The sequence below is a fragment of the Lepidochelys kempii genome, chromosome 2 (assembly GCF_965140285.1).
Source record: "Lepidochelys kempii isolate rLepKem1 chromosome 2, rLepKem1.hap1, whole genome shotgun sequence".
Lineage (NCBI taxonomy): Eukaryota > Metazoa > Chordata > Testudines > Cheloniidae > Lepidochelys > Lepidochelys kempii.
This window is the reverse complement of record NC_136381.1, coordinates 267,534,655-267,557,110: the sequence shown is the minus strand read 5'-3', so window position 1 is coordinate 267,557,110 and position 22,456 is coordinate 267,534,655. Positions and strand designations below refer to the sequence as shown.

The window sequence follows — 22,456 nt, the reverse complement described above, 5'->3', positions numbered from 1 at the left end:
CATAGCTGTTCACGTTTTTTTGGTTTTACATGTCATCAGCAGGGAGAAGGGCTGTTGCAATGACCAGGCAGAGTGAGCGAGGGGCTGGACAGCCAGGTCTCAGCTGAGCTCCTTTGGGCCCTAGAAGACACGTTGAGATCATAGGCAACTTTGTCATTTGCTAGGAAGTGCCTTCTCCTGCCCCATTACCTTCGAGTTACGGCTGCCCCTTCCCTGTGCTATTGGCTCCTCTGTCTCTTGCTGCCTCTCACCCAGTTATCCCCCAGTTTTTGCTACTGCTTCTCGCCTCCCTCCTTCTCCTGGGACCTCTACTTTTTATCCTTCCTTCTGCTGCCTCAACCCCAGTTTGGTGTTCCCGCCTCTTGTATCCACCCTACTTCTACCCTTTCATCCTTTTGCTGTTGCTTCCTCCCACTCTTTGCTACCCCCGCCATCAATTCGCCGCCTCCTGCTGCTTCTACCCTTGGCCATTGCCTCCTCCCCTCCTGACTACCTGGTGATCTTTTTCGGGAAGACTGCTGGTGCTCAGGGGGATAAGCTGGGATCCCATGAGAAAGAGCTGGTCCAGCTGCTGTTGAAAGTGGTGACTCTCAAGAAGGTATTTCTCTGAGTACAGCCCCCCCAGCCTCAGGAGGGGAGGGGAGGCTGCTGGCACAGATTGCCAGTGCGCATTCAGCAGGGAACTCCCTGGTGGGGGATTAAAACAAACGGCTAACAGCAGCCAACAGCCAAGGGGAGTTGGGGCTGGAGTCTGCTAGTATTGAGGAGAAGGCTCTGCCTTGGCTAGGAGCACAGACAGAGTTAGGCGACAGCCCAGACCACCCCCTGTTACAGGGCTTGTGGTCAAGCAAACAATCTCCACCAAGCCCCAGGGCGCGCCTACCCACACAGGCTTTTCCCCTGGGCCTCCCGCGGGGCAGCTGTCCTACATGCTAGGGGGCGCTGAGGGGGGAAATGCGAAGTTCTGCTTCCCACAAGCCTTGCAGGGGTTTTCTCCTTGGCCTGGGTGCTTGCTCAGGAAGGAAGGCAGTCGCGGGGGAAGTAGAGAATGCTGACTCATTTCTCCCGCCGAAGTTGGGGAGCCTGCATGAAGCGCTGGTCAGATCTGAGCACTTGGACCTGACAGATGAATGCAAAGAAACAGCCAAGCTCGAGAGCCCTTTCATTGAAGGGTTTTTGTTCTCTGTTAAATGTCCTGAAACTTTATTTCTTCTTTGCACATGAGCCGGGGTAGAGACAGGCTCTAGTTTTAAATAAACACACACACACACACCCACCCCTCTATTTAAAAAATATGTATATTGGTCACTTCAGTACTGGTGAAACTTGCCAGATGGCCACAGGGTGGTAGGTATGTAATAAACATTGGCATTATAATCTTCCTCACTGAAGCTCTCCGGGACTACCTGTAGAAATGAAAGCGGGAGTGAAGTCTCCATGATCTATTCAGTTATTGGCATCTCTGCTGGGACTGCCAATGGGAAGGCCAGGTGTGCCAAATATAGTGCGTGTGTGTGAGGGAGAGAGAGGTGGTGTCTATTCCATTTCCTGTAATCCATAACCACTGCATAGGTTGCTAAACAGCCATCAGATGCTGATTGTTTTTGCTTACTTCCAGCGTGGGCTGGATTCTGACTGGTAGCCTATTTCTGAAAAGCTCTGTATCCAATTACCAGTTCCCTTAGCCATCCATACCCTTTGAAGCAGGAGTGTTCTGTTTTTTTGTTTTTCTCCCCGGAAGGATTGCATGGTACTGATACTAACCACTAAGGTTACTGATCGATGTACTGATCTCCCGCTTTCATTCAGCATTGTTTTTCTCTGTGATTGCTTCTGTTTCTAGTGCTTGAACTACATGAGTAATAAAACATTTGAGAGACAAGGTGGGTGAGATAATCTTTTATTGGACCAACTTCTGTTAGTTAGAGAGACAAGCTTTCAAGCTTACACAGAGATCTTCTTCACATTAGGGACTGTGTCTGTACTGTGCCTAACACAAGGCGACCCTGAGTTTGATCAGGGCCTTTGGGTGCTGCCATAATACAAAGGCGAAGCTAAACTTTGTCCCAGTAGGGTGTTAGGAAGCGTAGAGTGTTGATGACAGTGAAGAATTGCCTTGCAGAATGTTTTCTTGCTGTAAATTTTCTCCTAGGAATCTTGTCTCTCCCCCTTCCCGGGCGTAAGGGGGTGTAAGAATTAGTAGCTGGCATTTGTTGCTAAGTTTACTACTTTGAGTAGCATTCCCATGGGTGCTCCACTTGAAGTGATTATGCACCTCTTGGAGATTTTTATTTTGTATGCATCCTTAAGGCATGCACGAATGCTGTATCGAGCTGCATGGGTAAACCGCTCTCAGTTTCTTCTCAATTGCCTTGGCCTGAGACGGAGCCTTGGTTTCTGTTGACGTCTGGAACATATGGGAAAGAACAAAAATACACTGTATATCCTTGTGTGACAGAAGAACTTATCAGGATAAATTATAGTAAATAAGGTGAGGGTCTGCATTTCTTGCTTGTTTTAAAACTTAATATTGTATCCCTTTCTTGGCACCCCTATTTTCATAAGTAGAACCTTTATATTTTTTGATACACAACTTTGGAATTTGCAACAGAATCAAATCCTTGCCAGAGTTTTGAGACACAATCTAAGCATTCATTTCAGAGAGAATGTCTAAAGTTTGCAAAAAAAATCTTTAAAAGATTACTGCATTGTTTTACATTCAGTTATGTTTCCTGAATCTTCATACAGCCTGAAACAATAGCTCTGAGAGGTGTGAATGATTAATTAGGACAGTTAATTATTTTACTGATCACTTTAGGGTTCTGAATATTTCAGGCTTTCCCTGTGGATAATGCAGCACTCGTGATCTAATTTATTTAATATAATAGCCACTAATTTAAATGGAAAGGTGTTATGAGGACCTCCAAGCTCTGAAGTTCACTCTTTCCCACCTGATTTAGCAGAGCCCACATTCAGGGTCTAATCCAAAACCCACTGAGGTTGATGGAATGACTCAAATTAACTTCAGTGGGCCTTGGGATTGTAGGGCATTAGTGATGATCAGGATATGCTGATGGGTTCTCCTGTGAAGGTTTTTCAGGGAGATGGGTCTCTGTGTATGAAAGGGGACCAATGGGATGAAAATGGCTTTTGGTTTGGAGCAGTTTTAGTTCAAGTGGTAACCCTCAGTGGAATACAATAGGGACAATGTGAATATGCCATGTGCCTGGAGCCTGAGCTTTTGAAAGTAGTAGTGTCCACTGGTCTGTATATGCACCCTTGTACTGCCTCATGGTTTCAACCGAGACAATAAAGGATGGGGCAGACTGACCACGCCCTCAGTTCTTTCTCACCACCTAGTAGTCCAAATCAGAGTTTCTGCTGTTCTCGTTCCTTGTGACGCACTTTTCATACATAGTGAAAAACTTTTATTTTTGTGTATAGTTAGCATTTTATTGTTTTTGTAGTAGTTTTTATTGTTAGTAGTACTTTTCTTAGGATTTAAGGACTTTGAGATGCTGCTTCAGCAGTTTTCCTGCTGACCTACCAACCCCCCAGCACCCACACATGGGTACTGGATTATGCTGAAGATGCCAGGGTTCAAGATCTGCGCTTCCTGCCCTTGTTTTTGGTCAGTGACAAGCACCAGTGCTGCCTGTATTGCTTGGGGGAAGTCTACATTGCGTCCAGGTGCAGTATGTGCCACCTCTTCCCTGCCCGTACCTGAGAAGTCGGGCTCTCCGCCTTAAGAAGCAGTTTACTATGAGGCTGCAGTCTGATCTAGGCTGGGGTATGCCCCGGTACATCAGCCTGAGCAATGCAGAAGTGCTCCTTCTACCACAGAACTCCAAACACTGGTTCCACCAGTACCAGTGCTATGGACCCTGTGCCGGGCCCTAGTCGTGAGGCAAGGAAGCATGTGCATAAGCATAGCACTAAGTCTTCCTCAGGGCCCAAGAAAGATGCTGCATCATCTGCAACTTCCAGCCATGGAGAAGTAGCGCATTCCAAGGCCCACAAGTGTGACAAAAAGTCATGCCACACACTGGATCCATGGGTCCTGGTTCATGAGTACCCCTTCTGCACCGGTTCTGCCGAAGTCCCATGAATAGTCAGTTCTGGGACTGACTGAGGCAGCTTCTGGTTCCGTCAGTGGACTGTGCCGTTGACTCCGGGGAGGCAGGATTCTGCCCCGGTCCTCATGAACTGTTTGCCCTGGATGAGCTGAGGTCTCTGTGTATTTCAGGACATTGCGCCCCCCGGCCCCAGAAGGGTCTGTTCTCCTACTTTAGACTTGCTGCCTTCCAGCCATGTTCCTGAGCGCTCCCCCATGGCTCACTCCATTCTGACGGTGCCACCATTTGTACAAAAATCCAATTCCTCCATGTGAGAGGACTCTGCTGGTATGTGTGGTCTACTGCTCCTGTTCCAATGGCATGACTACTCAAGGGTTCCGCCAGTCCAGCAACACTACCCCCCCTTGCCCCAGCACACGAGCCACTAGGGGCACCAATGCAACAGCCTCAGGATCCCCTGGGTTGGCCTTACTGGGGTTCTTGGCTCCACTATCTGTCTTCAGAACTGTCCCAACCCACCCGAGAGGAGTCTTCTATTTCACCATTCCATCCTTTTTTGAGTAGACATTTGGGATTGGAGGACACACTGGTTAGCCCAGCTCCAACAGTGCCGCCAGATCCAGAGCAGTTCCCCTCATTTCCCAATGTGGCCAAGTCGTCAATTCCTTTCTCAGTCCTGGATGACTACCACTAATTCCAGGAGCTGTTGTGGAGGTCAAGACCATCCGCATCAGTTGCAGGACATTCTCCACGCATCAGTACTGGCCAGAGTGGTACTACCGATCAACAGTGCCATTCTTCACTTGCACCGTGTGGCATACACTGGCCACGTGTACCCCCACCATGTAGGGGACGGGAAAGAGGTACTATGCTCCCCCGAAGGGGGTCTGAATTTCTGTTTTCTCTCCCCCCACCTATTTATTTGGTTATGCAGGCCGCTAAGGAGCGTGCCAGGCAATACCCTCTCTGTTGGTTGGAGTGGAACATGGATGTTAAGAGGTTAGACCTTCTAGGTAGCAAGGTCTTTTCTTTAGCCAGTCTTCAGTTCCACATCTCTAACTACCTGGCACTGCTGGCTAAATATGACTTTTTGAACTATGGCCAGTTTGCGGACAAGTTACCCCAACAGGATCATGCTCGCTTCCAAGCTATTCTGGAGGAGGGCACATGAGTCACCAGAACCAAGCTTCAGGCTGTAGTAGGCTCTGTGAACAGGTCTTTGTGCTCTATGGCCACTGGAATCATTGAGGAGGGAATCCTGGTTACACTCCTCTGGTTTCCCTAGGGAGGTGCAGAATACAATTGAAGACATTCTCTTTGATGAATCCCACATCTTAAGCCAGAAAACAGATGATTCCCTACACTTGCATAAAGGCTCTAGAGCCACCTTGCAATTGCTGGGTATTTATACGTCAACACCCCAGTGAAAGATTTATCGGCCAGCCCCCGCACAGCAGTACAAAGCTCCCCAGTTTTACCACCAGCGACCCTACGAGCCTCCGTAAAAGCATCTGAAGACCTAGAGGTCCCGTCCACCTGGCCCATCAAGTTCAGTCCTCTGTACAGCAAACCCACTCTTCATGTAAGCGCTATTTCTGAGTACGTCTAGGGAGCAGTCAAGCACTATGCACACCACCGCTCTTGCCAGTCACCCCCTTCAGAGGCTGCCGAAGACTCTACCAGCATGGAGTGTGATAATAGACAAGTGGGTCCTAGATGTCATTAGCGCTATATGATCAAGTTCACAACACTACCTCCTCCACATCCTCCATTCCGCTTCTGGGACCGCTCTCACAACAGTATCCTTGCCCTAGAAGTGGACTCCCTCTTGGGGAGGGGCCTGCTCCCACCATTTGGGGACCACTGTTCTACACAAATAAGGCACAAATAAGGTCTTGTAAAAGCTCAGATGCCACTGGGCACTTGAAGAATACAGGAAGTAATTCATCAGTCACATTTTTCCATCCATGTTGCAATAGTGATCCAATATCTAGTTTTCCTACGTGCAAAGATATCCAAGTCTTTGTTTGCCAGGGTGCTCTTTTGACATGCTCTTCAAAACTGTCGTCGTGTGGTAGGAGTTTGGCCAGTGACTTGTCCTTTTTGATGGCTAGATTGAGGCACAAGCTATGTCTCTATGGGGGTGGTCTTTTCTTTCTCACTCTGGTCATACAGCACTGCTACCAACTTCGTTGCTGCAAAAATTGCAACTTTTTCTGTCACTGTCTCCTGATTTGTCAAGATCTCTGAAGTGGTAAGCTCTCTCTTTGTTTTGACAACATTAAACACAGATTCCCCCACTGCTCCCTCCCCCCATACCAAATATGGATGACACAGAGACACATACTGTTAATTCGTGTACAGCAGAAGTCGGGAGAGCATCACAAATGGCATGCACAGGTATGAAGCGTTGCTTGTTAGTTGTGCTGGTAAAGGTGCCTGTTTCAATCCACATGTTTCGTGTATTCTTTTTTTGGAATGCATTGAACAGCAGGGACCAAAACATCTGTATCAAGTGACCTAATTCCTAAGTTTCCTTTGATGCCAAGAGACCATGCTGGCATATACAGCTTGCAGAAGCATCATTTTGTCTACTTCTTTTTGGGTACTGCACTCCTGGGCATCTTCAGCACCTCTTTGGAAAAGCCTCCAGCGAGAAGGAGTGTCTGTGTTGGGTGTGCTCCTACACTCTGAGGTACATTTTGAACCATATATTTATAGAGGAATTTTACAAGTGACTGCTTGTTGGACCACATTTAGAAATGTTTTCTGTGGAGGCACAGGGCATCCACCAGTTACCTGATATTTCTTGCACGCAGCCTTCGATTCTGTCCGGTGCTGACTTTCTTCGGTTTTCAGAGCATTATTATTGTCATATCTATCAAAGATTTCAATTACAGAATTAGCTTTGTCAAATCCTTTTAGGACCTACCTCAAGTACTCAGCAGCCGGTTCACTGAATGTCGAATTTGTTTCCAGCAATCATTTGTGTCATAGCCATGGCATCTCTGATATACATTGTGGTTTCTTTGTTACATCTCTTAGCTCAAGGATTCTTTCATCTTGAGCCTCCAGCTGATGCTCTAATTCAGTTTTTTTCTGTTCTTCTCATTGTTCCATCAGCATGAAAGAGGGACATATGCACAGGTCCTATTGGGTGACTGAGAAATAGTTGCCATTGAAACATCATCTCTGCATCTTGCTAAAGATATGGCTCTGGGGAAGTTGCCAGACTTAAATTTGGCTGTCTTGGCCAAGTCAGTAAATGCTTTGATGCCAGATTTCTTGACTGGGCTGAAGAAGCTACATGTCCCATCAGAATCAACTGCACCTCTTACAAATCTCTTCATTTGTTCTTCATCAGCATCTGCTTTTTTCAGTAGAATCTCTTGCACATCTCATGTTACATGCAAGAGGTATGTTGGTAAGCCCCTCTGGAAATGGATTTGTCATATTGTTGATGACATGGTTAAGAGCTGCAACATGCTCTTCATCCCTGTTCAGTGCAGAGGCAAGGACTTTTTTGTGGACTTTGTCTTCACTACTTCTTGTTAGGCTATTTCTTTCTCCCATAGGTTTTGCATATTCATAATACGAAGCTGTGTATTGTCATCTCTAACGCTAATACTGACCTGAATTAAAAGGCTAGTTTTTAGAATATTTCAAAGGCTTATACTGCATGTATAGTAATTACAAATTAAAATCCTCTACCAGGCAGACTAGCTGTTTAACTTGTATATACAAAAGCTTACAAATGGAGAAGCATTACATTAGGAATTCATGTACTTTCATATCTACCCACTGTGCAATGCAAACTATGGGCATGTAGTCTACTGCTACTGGGGCACAACCTTCAGTATGAGACTGATCTGATCAGCAAGTTTCAATTGAAAGTATAGAAACTATTATCACTTTTGAGACACTTTAACAATTAAGACTATCTTATGTGAAAACATTTCATATTAGTACAGCAAAAGCTGTTTCATCTGGCATGTTGGGGGAAGGAGGGGTGCTGGTAAGTGAAAAATGCCGATTAACTAAGGGGGGGGGTTGGATGCAGGAGGGGGTGTGGGGCTGGGGCGCGGGAGAGGGTGCAGGGTTCAGGGGCTGGGAGGGAGTTTGGGTGTGGGAGAGGGCTCAGGGCAGCAGGTTGGGGTGCGGGGTGCCGGATCCAGGTGGTGCTCACCGCATTCCCTGGCAATGAGTTCTGCAGGTTGACTGTGTGTTGTATGAAGATGTACTGCGTTTTATTTGTTTTAAACCTGCTGCCTATTAATTTGAGTGACCGACCCCTGGTTCTTGTGGTATGTGAAGGAGTAAATAACAGTGAATAAGAGAGTTTCTCCACACTAGTCAGTATTTTATAGATCTCCATTGTATCCCCTTAGTTGCCTCTTTTCCATGTTGAAAAATGCCAGTCTTTTTGGTCTCTCCTCATACAGAAGCTGTTCCATGCTCTTAATCATTTTTGTTGCCCTTCTCTGTACCTTTTCCAATTCTAATATATCTTTTTTTGAAATTGGGCAACCAGAATTGCACGCAATATTCAAAGTGTGGGCGTACTATGGATTTATATAGTGGCATTATGATATTTTCTGTCCTATTATCTATTCCTTTCCTAATGGTTCCTAATGTTTTTTTGACTGCTGCTGCACACTGAGTGGATGTTTTCAGAGAACTATCCACAATGATTCCAAGATCTCTTTTTTTGTGTGGTAACAGCTCATTTAGATTCCATCATTCTGTAGTATATTTGGGATTGTATTTTCCAGTGTGTATTACTATGCATTTATCAACATTGATAAATAGTCATAGTCATGTTGCAGTATTTCTGGAACTGAGCAAAAAATGACACTTGCTCATTTTGAGTACCATTGTTTCCCCTTACCTACAGGCTTATAATGCCATTTAACAGCTCTACATCACACCTCATCCATGCTGATGGAACAATGAGAAGAACAGACAAAAACTGACTTAGGGCATCAGCTAGAGACTCAAGATGAAAGAATCCTTGAGCTAAGAGCATGTAACAAAGAAACCACAGTGTATATCAGAGATGCCATGGCTATGACACAAATGATTGTCTGGCAATCAGTGGTTTTCCAATTCCAGGATTTATCTTCAGCTTTTACTCCAGATCTCCAGTTCGTTCAGGTGCTGTTAGCAACAATATTACTTTAGCTGAAGAGTTGTCTAATTGGTTGCCGTTCACATATTGATGACACCGAAGTACCATAGCATTTCACGATCTCTCTCAGTGGCTTACATTACTTATTATAATAGCTCCTAGATTAGAAGCCCTAGTCATCATTGTGACCCCATTGTGCCTAGACACTGTACACTTTCATAGCAGGTGATAACCCCTGCCCCCAAAAGCTTATAGTCTAAACATTTCAGAGGTGTTAAGACCCAGGTCCTGTAGGATTCTGCAGGTAAGAGCTGTCCAAAAAAACAGCTGCCCATCATAATTTTCTGGGATCTATTGGAAAGGGACATGTACAGCCAATTTACTGCTACAATATGTGTGTTATATACTACGGTGGTGGGCATGGTATAAACATCTCGGTAGAGTGAGTCAGCAGCACCTCATGATCAACCGTCAAAGAGGCCTCAGAGATCTAGTAGTTTCAGTATAAGTGGAGCTTTTGTCTGTTGACCTCAACTATCTATCAGTGCTAAATGATCAGTGTATCAAATAAATATTGAAACCTGTTTTGAAGCAATCTAAACTTTTAGCAGAGGTCATGCACTACTTAATTGTAATAGCAGACCAATTCTTCTCAAGGGTCTCTTCTAAGAAAGAGAGAGAAAAGTATAATGGTTGGTAATGAAATTGTTAGCAGTGAAAGATATCTAAACGGGCTGGACTACGTTCAGCAGCAAAAAACTGTTAATGCAGAGTTAAGGTTGCTTTGTGGTATGTTATCCTCTTGCAGAATGTCTAGTTGAGCAAAACTTCAAACTTCTGAAAATCATGAAATCCACCGTTGAGGTTGCCCATGAAACCTTAACTGTGTCCACTCTGAGCAGTGCCCCATTAACACACACACTCTGCCAATCCCACAGTTGTTGAGATATACAAGTTCTTCATCTCTTACAGTCCATTCACTCTCGCTCACAGGATTCCATCTAACCCTATTAAAGGACAAAAGCAGGGTTGGGGGAAATTGTTGCCCATGCCACATTCTCTTTTCTCTTGGAGCTGGCAGTAGCCAACGGAAATTACTTGCGTACATTTCAGGAGCAGGTTGTGTGTTAGATGTACCTATGCTAAATGGAGAGGCAATAGTTGGGCCTTATTGGTAAGTGCGTGGATTACTTTGAGATGTGTGACAGAGCTGTGATTGTGATAGGAAATCTATGTTTTCCACCCTCTTACGTGTGAGAAAAGGGAAGAGGTGCATATATTCCTTCAGGGTGCACTATATGCATCATTTCTGTGCATAATTGTGTCGGTTATGTTGGTATCCGGGCATAGGGCTTGTATTACAATGCGCATTTTCAACAAGGAGATAGAATATGAGTGGATTCTACTGCTTTAATGATCCAATTCTATGTGGAGAAAACATTATGTGATTGGTACTGCAACTAAGCTCTGTCTTTTGGAGTTTCCGGCAGATTTGTTGGCTTCCAAACGTCTTTGGTCTCCAAGCCTTTGTATTGCTGAGAAGGGGACTTTGGTCCAAAGGTAAACCTCTGACACCTTATTTGCATTGACATGACCACTTCCTCTGAAACCAGACTAGCTGATGCAGGATCTCTATGGGAGATGCATTACATCTTTTTCTGGCATGGAAAAAGCAAACAAGACCACCGTGGATACGGGGTGGGTTTTGCAGTCCAAAACTCATGAGCACCCAAAGTTGAACATCCTGTTGTAATATCAGAACATATTATATTATATCATCATCATATGTATCACTAAATATACTTACTATATATAGCTTTGCCAATATCCATATATGTCCCAACACTTTCCTCCATTTCTGAAGAGAAGGACTTATTCTATCAGCAGCTTCATAGTGTCATCAGTAAGCTACCATCAGGTGAGCGATTGTCTGTTGTCTGCTATTCCACAGTTCCTGCAGTCTCCACTGCTCATTGGAATTCTGGGTTAAGCTCCCAATGTATGATGGGGCAAAAACATTGTTGCGGGTGGCTTTGGGTACGTCGTCAGCCCCCCCACTCCCTCCCGGGAAACCAATGGCAGACTGTCATTTTGCGCCTTTTTTCCTGGGTTACCCATGCAGATGCCATACTACGGCAAGCATGGAGCCCGCTCAGCTCACCGTCACTGTACGTCTCCTAGGTGCTGCTGACAGACGTGGTACTGCACTGCTACACAGCAAGAGCTCCTTGCCTTTGCGGCAGATGGTGCAGTAGGACTGATAGCTGCCATACGTCTCCTGGAGCTCCTGGCACACCTTGGTGGTGTTGATCAGGGGCGCCTGGACAGACATGGCTTTTCTCCTCTTAGAGCACCACATGGGAGCCAGAGACTCCAAGTCATTCTCTTCTTGAAGTTTCGTCTCATGGAGATTCAGTCCTGACTGGAATATCATGTGAGCTGGAGGCTTCTGCGTCAGGCTGCTCTCCCAGCCGGCAGCACCGCGCGGTCGCACCTACCCCTTGCTCCCATGGCTCATGAAGCCTGGACGGTAGTAAGGAGCAGTTCAACTATAGGCTGAGCAAGTGCAGAATGGTGGTAGAATGTGCCTTTGGACATTTAAAAGCTCGCTGGCACTGTTTGCTGACTAGGTCAGACCTCAGTGCAACCAACATTCCCATTGTTATTGCTGCTTGCTGTGTGCTCCATAATATCTGTGAGAGTAAGGGGAAGACATTTATGGTGGGGTGGGAGGTTGAGGCAAATCGCCTGGTGTCTGATTTTGAGCAGCCAGACACCAGAGCGATTAGAAGAGCACAGCAAGGCACGCTGTGCATCAGAGAGGCTTTGAAAACCAGTTTCATGACTGGCCAGGCTTCAGTGTGACAGTTGTATGTGTTTATCCTTGATGCAAACCCACCCACTTTGTTGATTTTTAATTCTCTGTAAGACAACCACCCTCCCCCCTTCGAAATAAAGTAACTATTGTTTTGAAACCATGCATTCTTTCTTTATTAATTTAAAAAAAAAAAAAGATACTGGACAAGGTAGCCCAGGTGGCATGGGGGAGGAGGGAAGGACAAGGCCACATTGCTTATTGTAGCCACACTAAAAATCAAACTGTTTGAATGACAGCCTTCTGTTGCTTGGGCCATCCTCTGGAGTGGAGTGGCTGGGTGCCTGGAGCCTCCCCCTCTGCTTTCTTGGGCGTCTGGATGAGGAGGCTATGGAACATGGGGAGGAGTGTAGGCAGTTATACAATGGATGCAGCTGGGATCTGTGCTCTTGTTGGCTTTCCTGCAGCTCCAGCAGACGCTTCATCATATCATTTGCTCCCCCAACAGACGCTTCATCATGTCCGTTTGCTCTCCCATTAGCCTCAGCATCGCGTCCTGCCTCCGCTCTTCTCACTCACTCAATTCTTCCCTGGCCTCTGCCACTGAATGCCTCCATGCATTAAGCTGTGCCCTATCAGTGCGGGAGGACGGCATGAGCTCGGAAAACATGTCATCGCGAGTGGGTTTTTTTTCGCCTTCTAATCTGCGATAACCTCAGGGATGGAGATGATAGGGGGAGCGTAGAAACATTCTATGCTCTACGATTCTGGGGGGACTGCATGGTCACCTGTGCTGCTGAGTTTGCCATGCTGATCAAACAGGAAATGAAATTCAAAAGTTCCCGGGGCTTTTTCTGTGTACCTGTCTAGTGCATCGGAGTTCAAAGTGCTGTCCAGAGAGGTCACAATGGAGCACTCTGGGATAGCTCCTGGAGGCCAATACTGTCAATTTGTGTCTGCACTACCCCAAATTCGACCCAGCAAGGTAGATTTTAGTGCTACTCCCCTCGTCGGGGAAGAGTACAGAAGTCGATTTTAAGAGCCCTTTAGGTTGACGGAATGGGGTTGGTTGTGTGGACACAGTCATTTTTAAATCGACAAACGCAGCTAAAGTCGACCTAACCCCGTAGTGTAGACCAGGCCTTACATAGACTATGCATTTGTATGCTGCAAAACAAGATTTTCACTATGGAAATTCCATCATACTAAAGAAAGCTGTTGCCTACACATTCCTTGGTCTTTTGTGTTGCTGATGTGAAAGTGTTGCCAATGTATTACATATCTCAGGGAAGATATGTCCTCTGTTTATACCTCCCTGAATGCTGATGCAGCATGGAATACACTTGGAAGACATATCTATACAGCTTCAACTTTAGCCTTTGATAAAAAGATGGTACAAGATAAAGATTGGTTTGTGGCATATTCTGAAGAAATGCTCCTAGTCATGGAGGCAAAATGCACAGCATTCCTCCAGCACAACATGGACCCCTCTCCTGATGCATGTATTAACCTCAGATTGGCCAAGGGCGCATTGCAACCAGTACAAAGCAATGTGCTTAATCACACATGGCTCTATTTGTGCAAGAAGATACAAATCTGCTTTGCACAGGAGGGTGGACTGGATGACCTCCTGAAATTTCTTCCAACCCTAATCTTCTATGATTCTGTGAAATGTCCTTGAGAATGGAGGTCTAAGAGATACGTATGATGGCATCAAGAAAGCAATAGGTCCTTAAGCCAGGAAGACTGCTCCACAAGCATCTTCATTGCCTTGGTCATCTGTACCAGGTGCATTCCAAAGGACCTATCATATTGCCTCTATATAAATCTCTGGAACCACCCACATCTTGAATATTGCGTGTAGATGTAGTCACCCCATCTCAAAAGGAGATATATTGGAATTGGAAAAGGTACAGAAAACGGCAACAAAAAAGATTAGGGGTATGGAACAGCTTCCATGTGAAGAAAGATTAATAAGTCTGGGACTTTTCAGCTTGGAAAAGAGACAACTAAGTGGGGATATGATAGAGGTCTATAAAATCATGATAGGTGTGGAGAAACGAAATAAAGTAGTATTATTTACTCCTTCTCATTATACAAGAATTAGGGGTCATCAAATGAAATTAGTAGGCAGCTGGTTTAAAACAAACAAAAGGAAGTATTTCTTCACACAACGCACAGTCAACCTATGGAACTCTTTGCCAGAGGATGTTGTGAAGGCCAAGACTATAATAGGGTTCAAAAAAGAGCTAGATAAATTAATGGAAGATAGGTCCATCTATGGCTATTAGCCAGGATGGGCAGGGATAGTGTCCATAGCCTCTGTTTGCCAGAAGCTGGGAATGGGTGACAGGGGATGTATCAGTTGATGATTACCTGCTCTGTTTATTCTCTCTGAAGCACCTGTCATTGGCCACTGTTGGAAGACAAGATACTGGGCTAGATGGACCTTTGGTCTGACCCAGTATGGCCGTTCTTATGTTCTCCTGTATGGAGAGCCTGAGGATGCTCCAAGGCCACTGAGCCAACCTGGGCTAAGGTTCAAGGAAGTTTGCAAGAGGGATTTTGAAAACTCCCCCAAGCCTTTGCACTGCTTCTGAGGGGTGTGGGAAATACATTTTGGTATTGTTGTTTTAAATTAATTATTACTCAGTATTAATATGTCTAATAAGGAATCTGTTTGACAAAAAACATTTCCTGAATCTTTTTTGGTGTCTGTATTGTTAGACATACTTGCTGACGGGTATTTTGAAATAAATTACCAAAATAATTGAAACTGGTGTAATTATATAGTTTTTACAAATAAAATATGCATAATTTTAAAATATTGTGCACAGAATTTTTAATATTTTGGTGCACAGTTTCCCCAGGAGTAAAGGGTGTGTCAGAATAGTGGAAGTGGAAGGCAGAGTAAAGACTGGGGCCTGCAGTTTTTGATGTATGTTCTGGTAATGGTAAGATGTTTGCTTGTGGGTGGAGGTGTAGAGGCTTTGTACTGTTGAGTGGCTTACTTTTCATTTCCTTGTTTTTGTGGGTTTGTTGAAGGAGAGACAATCGTAACTGCTTCAGAGTTTGTGTATTATTTACATTCTATAGTTAGTTTTCTCACTGCTTCTTTAGTGTTCTAGAAAAAGGCAAAGCACAATAGCATTAGAATTGGACTAGAAACATTTCTGTTTCCTACAGGAGTTAAGCTGCTTCTAGTTCAGAAATAAACAATGACTCATACTGATCAGGGTTTTTTATGAAAACCTAATTATCTATTTTTATTTATTTTACTTACTCACTCCCCTGGTGGTTATTTCTTGAGGATGCTTTAATTCTTTATACTGCAGTTTCCAAAACTCTGTGCAGATGATGAATCCAGTGTCATTTTCTCTCCCTAGGGTCCAGTTGTCCTTGGTGGTGATCAGAAGCCTGAAGATTTGATGAAACAGCAGGGCCGATTAAGTTCCACATCAGTGGTGAATTCCAGAAGGAATAAGGGACTACCACATTCCTCCTCTTCCATCCAGAAGGTCCCTTCTGGAGAGAGACCGTGTGATTTGTCCTCCTGCACCCCTTCCTACTTCATGAACATTGTGGAGAAACAGGTTAGACTTTAGGAAAAACATGAATGCAGTGTTTATGCAGGAATACAGAGTAATGCAGAAGGAGCCTGTCTTTTTAGCACATCTTATATCAATAATAAGACTTACTGAAATAAGTTCACAAATCACATAAGATAGTGCATAACTTAGTCTTATCATACTCTCTGTTCATTAATGGTTTAACTTTTCTTTATAATTCATTTCAGCTTTCATTTTCCTGATCTTAAATAATGATACGTCCTGTGGTGTAGGTAGTCATCAGTTTTTTGTTTTTTTTTAAACTTGTGAATAACTTGTTTTGCTTTTTTTCTTTGGCTCTCCTAAAGACCTGTTATGTTTCTTTCATACTCTGTACAAGTCATTACCATTGCTAAAGAGGTTGGATGACCATTTCTAAACTGTATGGAATTTTGAAGCCTTCCTATTTCGCGGTTGGTAGCTAACAGAGAGGTAATTAGAATCTCATAATTATAGTTGTTCTGAAGATATCTATCTCAATCAGTTCCTGCTCCTGGGTTTACAGTTCTAAGCCATTGGATCTAGCAGGCATCTCACCTCAGCCTTTGGAGGTTTCCAAGGGTTGTTCCATTGCTCACATGGGGACTTTCTTTGAAACATGAAAATACTCCTATAATAGCCAGCTGAGGCAAGATGAAAAAATATGCAGTTAGAAAACCCTTAAATCTGCATTTGATAGTTTTGGTTACTTTGTGAATCTTCTGTATAGATATATACATAGGAGGCAGCATACTTGCCTCTCAGAGAATGGCCCTTAACATGATCCTCCATACCTAGGCTTGCCAAGCTGTATCAATGAAAGCTGTATTCAGCCAGCCAGTTAGATGTCTTGCTCTTGGAGACTATAGAACCTACTCGGTGTCAAATAAAATTAAAAAGCTGGATGGACTTTCTAAAGGCCTTAGTCTGGTTTAAGATGGATGTCCAGCACCACTTGATCTTTAAAGAAACTAATGATAAATGAATCAGTCACTATGACCTGAAACTTGCCTTGTTGCTTGTTATTGCCATCAGGAAAATAACCTGTGTAAGAAACTTGAGCTCATAGTCCTAGAGTAGCTCAAAAGCAGCTTAGTTAGTTTGAGTGGAATCAAATTGTTTTTAACTGAGATTTACAAGTAAAAAAGGTAGCTAAAGCAACTTTATATTACATTTATATTATAAATTATATTATATTTATATGGGTGTATTACAAGATTACATATTGACTTGTTGCACAGGCTTTTTCTAGATTAGGATTCAAAAGTATGTTGTGTTAGATGTTGGCTGACATGTTCTAAAAGGGCAGTGTAGACAAGGCAGTTTACATTTTAATATATGCCAGGCTGGTCAAATTGAAGGTATGCTTCATCTTGACCAGGTTAGTATGTATTAAAATGTACACTGCCTTGTGTAAATTGGACTGTTGACGTGTTAGCCAACTCTTTTTCTGAAGCACCTCTTAATTCCTAGTCTAGACAAAGTTACAGAGGCCAGAAGCAATAAAGCTTGACATGCAATGCTCCAGTAAGAATGGGTTATGAGTGCTTATTGCTCCCAAGTGCTCCACTGACACACTCACAGTTGAGTGCTTGGCAGGGGAGATTTGATTTAAATCAAATTGAAATTAAGTCATGATTTAAATCACTAGTCAGGAAGACTTGGTTTAATCATGGATTTCTACATAAAAGTGCATTCTTGTTGGTTGTTATAACCTTAATACATATTCTTCACAACTCAGATATACGTAGGTTTCAGTTTTATAAGGTGTACACTATACATTTTTAAAGTGATTTATTTTGAAAATTTTTCAGATTAGTTTTACAGCTATATCGGAAAATGAATGATTGTTTAGTTATTTCATTTACCAAAGGTAATTGAAACAGATAGTTTAGCTCCCAATGACTTCATAAATATCTCGAATTCAACAGGTTAATCATTAATATTTGGAGGATTTTCCTGCCATGCTGTATTAGGAGAGCATCATCAGACAGATATTTAAATGGTTTTATTTAACTAAAACAACAACGTTATGTATTCTGGATTTTTTTTTCAACAGCAAACATACATTTAACAAAACAAGCATATGAATTTTTTAATTTAAAGATTCACATTTTTTAAAATCAGGTTTGTTTTTGTTAAAATTAACTAAAATAGTTAAATGAAATATTTAAAAAAGCAAAAAAATTTTGTTCAGAAACTGTCATCCGATTAGGCCAGTTCTTGATACAGTGCTCAAAACAGTCCACTATGGAGTTCCATTGCACTTCTTGTGGGAGAGTTAGCTTGGTTCCTCCCACTTCTTCAGAGCTGCTGCTGCAAAGTGGTTGTTACAGAAGTATTTTGCAATTTCAACATTATTAGCCTTTATTTCTGGAATACTGAAATCTTTGGCTAGGAGGTGCATCAAATGAGCACTGCACCTGCATGTTATTAGCTTGGGACGCTCTTCATTCTCTCCTAAATTTCTTCTCATCTTGGATACATTTGCAGCATTCTGTGTGACCAGGCTGCATAATAGACATTTGAATTTTTTTCACAGTTTGTTATAGCTTTTACTGCTGCTACTTATAAGTATTCTGCAGTGTGTGTGCATTTCCTGATGTATCAATTGTTTCTGTAAGGAAGACATTCCCTTCTTCTGTTGTCACACAAGCACATACAACAGGAATATTGTGGACACTGCTCCACACATCAAGACTCAGGTTAACAATTTTACCCTCTACACCTTTTGCACACTGCTCTCTTTCTCTTTCATACACTTTATCCAGCAATTCGCCTGCGACATCTGCTCTGTTGGGTGGACTGTATCCTGGTCTTAATGACTGAACCATGTTAATAAAGTGTGAGTTCTCAATCATACAGAAAGGAGAGTTTGTTGCATAAACAAACAGGGCAATTTTTTTCATCAATTACCTCTTTTTGTAATCGGCTGGTTCTTATCACAAACTTACCTATGGTTGTTTCTGGATGATGGAGATTTATTTTTATTTTTTTGCTACAGGTGGTATACTGTGGCTATGTGACATACATGATGTGACTGAAACACTATCATTGGCAGATAACTCTGAAACTATAGAAAATGATGGTGATCTTGAATGTGGATAGTCTTCAGAATCTTGTATGTTGAGGATGGATTCTTCTAAACAAAATAAGTCAGTGCCGTGATTTAATTATTATTACCATACAGCTCATTTAGTATTACTCATTGCATTCGCTGACGCTCAGTACTACTTTAAAGGTGAAATTGTAAAATTGCTTATTTCGGCTATTTATTTTTTATCACAACCACATCTATAATGATAGTACCATAGAGTAACTAACAACCATATTTTTTCCTCAAACATGAGAATTCAAGAATAGTCCTGAAGGAAGACAGGCAGTCCTTAAGAAGGAAGTATGAAATAAAAAAGTTTACCAACCTGAAGATATGGATGTGCATGTTCAGATATGTTCCTTTCATCATTTTTAATGCAGTTTCCTCCTGAGAAGGAACACTTCTCATGATGTTGTTTCATTCAGGCAACCAGGCCTTTCATTTCTTTGCTGCACTGTTTGCGTTTTGCATGCATGCCTGACTTACCCACAGGTAGAGGAACTTCATTAAAATATTCCCAAACTAGGTCTCTTTTACGGCCTGCTGCCATTATAGGTTTTCCCTTTTAGTGAGAGAATGGTATGGTAGATCTCAAATCAATGAAGTCTAAACTCAGAAAGACCTCAAGACTTCTGGAATATGCTGCTCAAACAGTTTCACTTTTGTTTCTACTGCCTGTCCCTCCCTTCTCACATTTATCTCCAGACTTCTCCTTGTCCAGATCTATTCCGCCCCCAACAATCTTCTATTCATTGAATGTTTTGAAACTATGCACATTTAGAGAGAGGTAAGGGATTGACTCTGTGTACACAAATTTGCAGAGGGACAATAGGGTTGAGGTCTGTTATTTCTCACCTTTATTTATTTATTTATTTATTTATTTATTTTTATTTTATTTTAAAACATTTTTGCTGTTAACAAGCATGTTATCTCTAGAGAGACAAATCCGCAGTTTGAGAACTAAGCATCTCTGATGATATCTTCTAGACCAGAGGTCTCAAACTCAAATGACCACGAGGGCCACATGAGGACTAGTGCATTGGCCCAAGGGCTGCTTCACTGACACCCTCCTGCCCCCACTTGCTGCCCCCGGCCCCGCCTCCACTCCATCCCTTCCATGAGGCCCCACCTCTTCCTTGTCCCCACCCCAACCGTGCCTCCAGGGGAGGGGTGCGGTGTGTGGCGGGGGCTCAGGGCAGGGAGTTAGGTGTGGGGTGCAGGAGGGGCGCAGGGGGCTCAGGGCAGGGAGTCCGGGCAGGGGTTGGGGTGCAGGAGGGGCTCGCGGTCCAGGCTCCAACCCGGCGCCACTTACCTAGAGTGGCTCCGGGGTGGCAGCGGTGCACACAGGGGCCAGGGCAGGCTTGCTGCCTGCCTGCCCTGGTGCTGCGCCGGGCTGCTCCGCTCCAGGAAGCAGCCAGAACCACGTCTCTGCAGGGGGCACACGGCTCCCTCCAGGTACCTCCCCCGAAGCTCCCATTGGCTGTGGTTCCCCTTTCCCAGTCAATGGGAGCTGCGGGGGGTGGTGCCTGGAAGCGAGACTAACGCACGGAGCCCTCGGCCCCCATCCCCCCACTCCCGGGGACGCTGGGGCATGGTTCCTGCAGCTTCAGGGAGCAGCACGGGGCTCGCAGCGCCATGGGGTAGGCAGAGGAGCACATGGGGGGGGGCCACGGGGAGCTTGGTGGGCCGCATGAAAGAACCCTATGGGCCGTGTGTTTCAGATCCCTGTTCTAGACTGAGCACTGAGTCCCATTGGGTAGATAGAAAGATTAACCTAAATAATCTATACAGAAGCCCCTGGAACTCCATAAGATTGGGTCCCTAATCCATGAACTATTGGAACTCATTTACAAAACTTTCCTTAAACATTACATGAATATATTGTCTCATACTATAGAATTAGAATTTATAATCCTTATTCCATGATGAGATATCTTTGAGCTATAATGTATCTTAATTAAAACTATCTTTAAATAGGTTTTTTCCTCAAAGTGTTTTATCAAAAAACTGATTTAAATAAAAAAAGCAGATTTAAAAAAAAAATTTTTTTTTAAATCATTGATTTTTATCCACGGCGGTGCCTAGTCAAATGCATTACAGAAGTTAAGTCTGTTGCATCAAAATTTACCTTTAATCAGCCAAACTTGTAATCTTATTTCTTTTTTAAAAAAAAAAGAGGTTAGTTTGACAGGATCTGTTTTTCATAAATCCATTGATTTCTTAAATATTGGCACAACACTGACTTCTTCCTATCTTCCAGAACTTCCCCTGTGTTCCAAGACTTATTGAAAATCAACATTAATGGTCCAGCGACTCCACAGCCAGCTATTTTAGAACTCTTGGATGTAAATTTACTGGACCTGTAGATTAAAAATGTCTAAATTTAGTAGCTACTATTTAACATCCTCCTGAAATATTTAATGGAATGGAGAGTGTGTTATCATATTATATGACTATATCATCTGGTTTTCCCCCAAATACAGAACAGAAATTTACTGAAAATTTCCGCCTTTTCTGCATTATCGATAATTCTGTCATTTCCACTTAGCAGTGGACTAATACCATTGCTGTCTAGTAATGGACCAATATGTGTTCCTAGTATATTTAAACACCTTATTGTACTTAAGTCTCCTGGCCATAGATTTCTCCTTGACCCCTTTGCTTCCCTTACCCATTTTCTACAATTCCTAGCTTCTCATTTGTATTTATTACATTCAGCTTCCTCTTTTTTCAGTTTATTTATTTATTTTTTTTAATTTATACCTACCTTCACTTCCCCTCTAAACCAGGTCAGTTTTTTAACCAGTATGGCCTGCTTGCTCAGTTGTGGGATTGTGGCTTTTTGAGCAACTAGTGAAGTGTTTTTCTGATTAAATTCTTCCTGCGAGCAGACTTCGCTCATACTTGTTTATGAAATTGGCTGTTTTAAAGCACCAGGTATATATGTCACTGGTCTGATCTTTATTCTGTTTTCACATTATAAATATCAAGTCATGATCACTTGTATCAAAGGTACCATTAATTTTAGTTTTGTGATCAGTTTCTCTTTATCTGTCAAGATAAAATCTCCAATAGAATTCTCCTACTTTTTGAGTTAAGAAATTGTCATCTGTAATTAGAAATACCAAGGTTGTTTTAATACTGGCAGCGTGAGACCTCCAGCATATGTCGCTCGATGTGAAGTCTCCAGTGATTGCACAGCTGTTTTTCATACATATTAAAGAGGTGCGTAAGGAGCCAGTCACCCTCTTCCTTAGTGTGATTTGGTGGTCTGTAGCAGACACCAGCTAATACCCCATCTTGTTCTTTATCTGTTAGAACATCAGTTCATAAGAATTCAAAATCATTCATAGAAAGGAGTTTCCGCCTGAATATAACTGGCAAGGATGGGGTCAACAGAGGCTGTCTGAATGCAGGCTCTGGCTGCTGTTTCCAAGAGCAGCATTTTTAAGTTGAACCACAAGGACTCGCTGGGTGAAATTCTATAGGGTGTGTAATTCAGAAGGCCAGATTAAACTATTATAATGGTCCCTTGTGTCTTTAATCTGTGAAATAGTGTTATTCTCATTTTACAGATAGATAAATGAGGCAGAGAAGTGAAGCAGCCTACCTAATGTCAAACAGCAAATCTCTGGTAGATTAAGGAATAGAACAAATATTTTGTCTTAGTCACAAAACCATCCTTTCTCCCTCATGGATAATCAGGGAACATCAAGTATCGGGGGGTAGCCATGTTAGTTTGTATCCACAAAA

The 22,456-nt window shown here is 43.1% G+C and overlaps 1 protein-coding gene across 17 annotated transcripts in view; it reads left to right on the top strand.

The window, feature by feature from the left end:
* The window catches only part of LOC140907905 (KAT8 regulatory NSL complex subunit 1), a 147,101-nt gene that overhangs the window by 59,435 nt on the left and 65,210 nt on the right, over positions 1-22,456 (top strand). For all 17 annotated transcript variants that reach the window (XM_073334933.1, XM_073334934.1, XM_073334928.1 and 14 more), the window contains one exon: positions 15,406-15,612. In XM_073334933.1, coding sequence (XP_073191034.1) covers positions 15,406-15,612 — 207 coding nt within the window. The remainder of the gene's footprint in view (positions 1-15,405; positions 15,613-22,456) is intronic.